At 42.2% G+C, this 6523-nt stretch overlaps 1 protein-coding gene across 1 annotated transcript; it reads right to left on the bottom strand.

The window, feature by feature from the left end:
* LOC112885934 (importin subunit beta-1) lies at window positions 1-4959 on the bottom strand. Its single transcript, XM_025951641.1, has 3 exons — window positions 4688-4959; window positions 685-3116; window positions 1-605 (listed from the first exon to the last, which is right to left on the bottom strand). The coding sequence occupies exons 2-3, from the start codon at window positions 3093-3095 to the stop codon at window positions 410-412; spliced, it is 2607 nt and encodes an 868-aa protein (XP_025807426.1). The 5' UTR covers window positions 3096-3116; window positions 4688-4959; the 3' UTR covers window positions 1-409.
* Window positions 4960-6523: the final 1564 nt, after the last annotated feature.

Raw genomic sequence — 6523 nt, 5'->3', positions numbered from 1 at the left:
TAACTGACAAATTAGCCTGCCAGCAGGCAACAATATTCAACATAACCCAACGGTTATGCTGGGATGGAAATAATCTGGAACAGATGCAGATGACATGAACAATGCACGGCAAATAGACGGCCTAAAACCTTCTCCCAAAACTTAATCTGCCAAACATTAAAAACAATAATACCAGCAATAGGATAAACGAACCAAGTTTGGCTGTTCAAGAGATCCACTGACAGAATCCACCCAGTCTAATTAGACACAACAGCTTGACAGACCAACAGCAACGCACAAATGCCTACGACAAGGATCCTAAGACTGACGCTACATATATATTGGTATCCCTTCGTTCACCTGTGGCAAATGGACTTGGCACAGCCACAAAAGAAACCTCCCATAGCCAACAAAACAAAACCGTCTCACATTAAGAGACCACCGCTTGGTTTATCATCCCCTGAGCCCATGACGCAGTCTCCCGAACTTCATCGTCCAAGTCGAGGCACTCCCTCAAGAACTCAACATGGAAGAGGTGGGTCTGGAACAGATCCTTTGAGGTTGCACCAAGTGTGTCAGCAAGATCCCCGAGGACAGCAACTGCAGCCTTTGTCACGCTATCATCCCTAATGGCATAGGTACACATAACTGTCAGGAACGGGTAACAAACAATATAATAGAAATTGCAATGTAAATGAAGCACACCTGCTCCTATCTCTGAAGACAGCTTCAGTGAACTGCAGTAGATGGGTTGCGTATGGGATCATCAGCTGTGCTTTTGGGCCCTTGATACCCTGGAGTATACCAGAGTATGCCTCAAAAATTCCCCGTCTGAGCTGGTTGCCATAATCAACCATATCATCATCACTCTGATCAAGAGTACCAAGGAGTTCAGCAGCTCCCTGAAGCATCGGCATAGCATATGGCAGATATTTCTCAAAATTCTCACCGATAGCAAGAGCTATGTCTCCAAAGCATGAGAAAATCGGAGGCTTCACAGACCGATTTAGCATAGAGTTTGATAGGTCCTTGAGAAGAACAGTCATAATTCGATCACAGAAGGGCAGAATTTTATCTTCCAGGGCACGGCAAATATCACCCACCACCCCTACAGAGATGGAGCACACTTGGTACTCTTCATAATTCTGCAAGCCAGCTTCCAGGTACGTGAAGAAGTTAGGCATGTATTTCACAAAATCTGGACCAGTAGCATAGGCAAGAGCACCAATAGCAAGCATTGCTTCTTCATGCACAGTAGAACTGTGACAGGCAAAGACCCGCAGAAACAGAGTCATCAGCTGATCAGCAGTCTGGGCAATTATGGACTTTGCATCTGTGCTGCTCAGTTTCTGAATGATGACCTGCAGTACACCACACAGCAAAGCCTGCAGGTCACTTTGCTTCTCTTTGTCACCAGAAGAAAGTATATGGAGATCAAATGTAAGGTTTAATCTTCTCATGATCTCCTGCAGTAACTGGCCTATAATGCCTGAAGTTTCAGGTACGTTGCTGACTCTAATAATCTCATTCAGAGCTTCATAAGCAGAAGCACGAAGCCTGAAATGGGTGGTATCAGCACGATCCGCAGCAGAAAGAAGAGCAGCAATGATGTTAGGTAGATAAGGTGTGAGCACAGAAGACATGGACTCTGCATCTTCATAACCTTGGGCCAGAAAATAAATAGCTCCACAGACTTTCTCAGCCACATTTGGAACATCTTTACTACTCTCAAGCAACACAGCCATGATACGAGGAAGGTTTGAATTATCTATAATTGGGTTTGCAGCAGCAGGAGAATGCAAGATCTCAAATACCCTCCCAAGTGTCCAAGCAGTAGTATCTTTTACCTGACTGTTTGAATCGTTCATTGTGTTGAGCAAGAAATCAAGACCAGATTGGACCAGTGGAGCAAGTTTTTCAACAGAGGGGCCTTCAAGGATAGAACCAAAGGCAAAGGTAGCTGCCTCGCGACAATGCCAATCAGGCTTTGTGATGTTGGCCTCAACAAATGGCATCACAAGAGGGACGATTGCATCACCAACAGTCCGTGCAATGAGTCCAAGGCACGTCCCACCACTCATAGAAATGTTCCAGACATTATCATCTTGGTCTTGATCTTCCTCTTGCTTCAATAGAGTTTCTAGGAGCATCGGAACAAGTGAGGGAAGGGCCTTTTCAATAAAGCGAAAATGTATAGTAGAGTTGCCATCATCAGATCCCTCATATTCATCTTGGAGTGCAATCTCTTCATCACAAATAGCGCTCCAGAACTCAACAGCTTGAAGTGCAACCGCTTCCTCATCTCCTTTCACTGCATTAGCTGTCAGGTTGAATATGGTTTGCATATAATAATCTAAGTGTGAATAATATGTGGATGCAATTGCAACCAGGCATTCAAATGCAGCCTGTCTGATCTCCACTTCTTTAGACACAGCAGTGTCGCAAACCACCTTCATTATATAATTCCTCTCCATTTCATTTGCAAAGTTACTCTCAGCAAAGTCAAGAGCATTATAAAGGGCTTTAACTGCTGCAAGACGGACTTCAGGGCTGAGCTCTGTCTGGTTCATTCCCTGGACCACAGCCGTCAGAACAGCATTCACTTGATCCTGCTCCAAGTGCTGCGGAGAAATCTCCTCACATACATACCCCAATGCCTCTAGTGTTGCTTGCTTCAAAGGAGCAGATGCACCCGGCAGTGTCATGTTTCCCAATAATTTGGCAATGAGGTCTTGCCACTCTCGACGTGGGATCTCAATTGATGCAACCTTGGCAATAACTTGTGATGAGGTATGCCTTGCATCATGCACCGAAGATCCTAGTGTCACCAGCAATGACTCCTTGATCTTCGATTTGATAGAAGGATCCACGCTGACCCATTGCTGAGTCAGTAGCTCCTTTTTTGCAGAATCCTTTGCATCCAAAGAATTCTTAAGGATAATACCAGCAAGCCTTCTAGACTCTGGGGGTTTTTCATCATTCGAGAGTTCCACTGATAAGGAGAGGAGGAAGTTTGGAAGATTCTGCTCCTGGAACTGAGTGAGGTTACTTTCGGCTACTGTTCGAAGGTTAGCATCCGGAGATTGAGCAGCTAGCAGAATTTGAGTAATATCCATGGCTCTAGCAAATGCCCTACCCTGCATCAAAGGAACAGATTTTGTCAGTCAACAAGGAATCACAGAAAACCAACAAACAACAGAATACGTCGACAGTCCAGATTACTAAGGGACTAAGTCACTGAGTATATTCAAGCTTTTTCATTCAAAATAACATTTGTTCGCACCAGAGATAATAACCAAACAAGCCATTTAACGAAAGTGCTCTATGATTGTGAGATATCAAAATTTTAAGTGCTATTAAAAGCCTGCACTCATAAGATAATCAACATATCCTTATGTAGAAACTGCTTAGCCTCATCAGTAATCCAAGATAATCATTAAAACAACTAAATCATATCAAGCATCTGACTGATCAGAAAAGGATAAAGCAGGGTAAACATGCTCCAAAAAAAAAAGATGATCATGATACAACTCTGCTAACATGAATAAACAACATGAACAGAGGTGATTAAACATTTTTCAACCTAATAACAGAAAAGGAATACTATGGAGCGTCACTGCCTATGGATGATATTCATGGTACAACTGCACATCACACGGGCAGAAAAATGGAAGAAAAGAAAAAGCCTAAATGTTGCACACCCACATAAAAAAGAAAAAAAAGAAGAGGAGCAATGTGGAACAGAGCTACCTGAAAATTCAGAAACTACAAAACAAATATATTGTAGGGTGAAAAGATCACTACCCTAACAGCATCAGCATACAATGCAAATAATTTATATCAGTCAAAAGAGAACGGAGAACAAAGATACATATCTACATGGTGTTGTATGAATACACTGATCCCCCTAACTTAGACACAACATGATCATGAAAGTGACTAAAGGGTGGCAACATTAAGAAAGGAGATAACCAGAGTTCGGACTAAGACTAAAGACCCTTCACTAAGCACATACAACATGTGTCTCAGTTAAAATCCACAGAACAAACCAGGCAAACTTGACATATGATGTTAGCTGCTAAGGCATATAATGCACTAAGGAGCATAAGAGAACATAAATAAGGCCATGCTCACACTGAATCACCCAAGAGCCAAACCAGATGTATATATGAACTACATTAACAACAGCAAAATCTGCCAAAAGGGGACTACTGCAACAACAGAAACATTTGAGTAGAAATGTTTGGATCGGTTCCTCAGTTCAAGGACTCAAACAAATCAGGATGAAGAGGCCTAAACCCTTCTCCATCGCCTTCCCAATACTTGGTGAGCATATTCATCTACCAAATCCCGAAATGAACAACTTCACCATGCTAGAAAGTATACAGGCGAACTAGAGAACTCGCGCGCCAGGGTTAAAAATGCCTACAGCGTGAATCAACACCTAAGTGACAGGCCCGGGCTTAAAAGCTGGGCGACGGGGATTCAGTTAAATCCCCAAACAAAAAAAAAGGAAAAATCGGAGGAGGGAAAAAACCGCTACTAGCACCGCTCAACTCACTAAACAAAAGTAAATCCGCGACGAACTGGACGGACTGGAGAGAAACAAACAGTCGGGTTCAAGCGGTCGCAGCGAAGCGACGGTCCCGAGGACCGAGACGGGCGATTCATCCGGGCAAAAGAAAAGAGCATGGTTAGGGTTCCTTACCGCGCAGAGGAGAAATCAATCCAGGCCCGGACGAATCCCCGCCGCAATGGAGCACACGAGATCCGGACGGCGTCGCGTCGGGGCAGCGCCGGCGCGGGAGGGAGGCTAGGGTTCGGGACGGGTCGGCGGAGCGGCGGGTGGTTTATGAGATGCTTCCCCGCTCACCTATTCAAATGAAACGCAACTCCGGCGGGGGAAGGGGGCGCGTGAAAAAGAGGGGAGCGGAGCGGAGAGGGGAGGGGAGAGGCGGCTAGGGTTTAGGAGGGAGGTGGGCTGCGGGCGGGGCCGGCCTGCTTTCGTGCGGGGTTTTGGGAAAGCGCCCTGTGCACCAGCCAGTTGGTTGACTGAATTTTTTTTATTTTTGTAGAAAAAAAATCCCGTCCGCTGCTCATGTGATTCTGTCGAAAAAGAAAGGCAAAATACGAATGTATTCGATTTCCTGCCCAAATTGTTTTGAAAAATATTTGTGCATCCAACTGTTTGTTTTGTCTAATCATTAGACTCCATACAATTTTTTTATTAGTTTAACTCCCATAAAAAATTTAGATTGGTCTAATTTACCCACTAAAATATTTGCTGAAATTTTCTCCCGTGCAAGTTGCCCTTTTAAGTTCGAATATCTTTTCCACCCAAATATTCACGTACATGAGCGTAGACTCGTCCCAATAAATAATTGTACACAAAGCCTACTCTTATGCTAGGTTTTGAGGATCCTAATCCAGATTTAGAATATTACCATCCTATCCTACAACTCCAACACGCCAAAAATGATCCAGACCCCATCTAAAATCCTAATTTCATTGGATCACGATGCTAGATAAAAGTTTCTATACGGTTCTCCTAAGTTGGTACTAGGATCTTGTGTAGGATCCCTATTTTGTTAATAGATTTTGCGGCTATTTTATAATAAGTGATATATGTCACAAATTATTTATATCAGTTTGATTTAGGTTTTTTTTAACTCTTATTTGTGTTATGCTATATTAAGTAATGTAATAATTAATGCATTTCAAGTGATCAAACTATGATGAATATTACACTACAATTTACATACTTAACTCAAATTTAGCAAAAAAACAATATTAAATACTTCAAATTTAATATGAATTTATTAGCTAATATAAAATTTCATATACTTCTTGTCGAGGTATTGGTAAGGAATAATTTAGGCTGCAACCACTATGGAAAAAAGAGTGCATTTGAGAACGGAAATGTAATGTGAAAACATAACTTGAGTAAATTTATTTCTCAGACTTTGGTCACTCTTAAATAATTAGCTTTGTTTCAAAAGGAGAACCCAACAATTCAAACAGCCAGCTACTCCTCTCTAAATTTTATTAAATATGCCACCTCGGTCCTCAACGTGTTTTCATGCTTTGAGATTCATGCAAGGAAAATTATTGGCAATCGTGGCCTGCAAAAAGCAACCATGGTGTCAAAAGTGATAAAATAATGATATGTTTGATTATTCGTAGAAGATCGCGCATTCAAGAACTTTTATAATGGGTTGCTGGTGACACATTATTAGATGTGAAAAAAACAAAATGATCACCAGTTAGATCTAGGCTGGCAAAAAAAGGTTAAGGTCAGGTTCATTTCTACTGAAGTTTGCTTTGCATGCTCTGACTAATGAATTTTTGCCAAAGGATAGGTGTTTACATTGTTCCACATAGAAACAGTGTAAACAAGTAGCTATCCTATAAATATGTTCATGTTTCAAATCAATTTACTTTCAGCTTTTGCTTTCCACCAGTTCTCGTTCCAAAGGCAGCCACAGGCCACAGCACAGTCAAGGGAAAGAGAGGTGTATATCAGTACAACTTCACAAATCACAAG

This window comes from Panicum hallii, chromosome 3 (genome assembly GCF_002211085.1).
Source record: "Panicum hallii strain FIL2 chromosome 3, PHallii_v3.1, whole genome shotgun sequence".
Lineage (NCBI taxonomy): Eukaryota > Viridiplantae > Streptophyta > Magnoliopsida > Poales > Poaceae > Panicum > Panicum hallii.
This window is presented reverse-complemented; position numbering and strand designations above follow the sequence as displayed.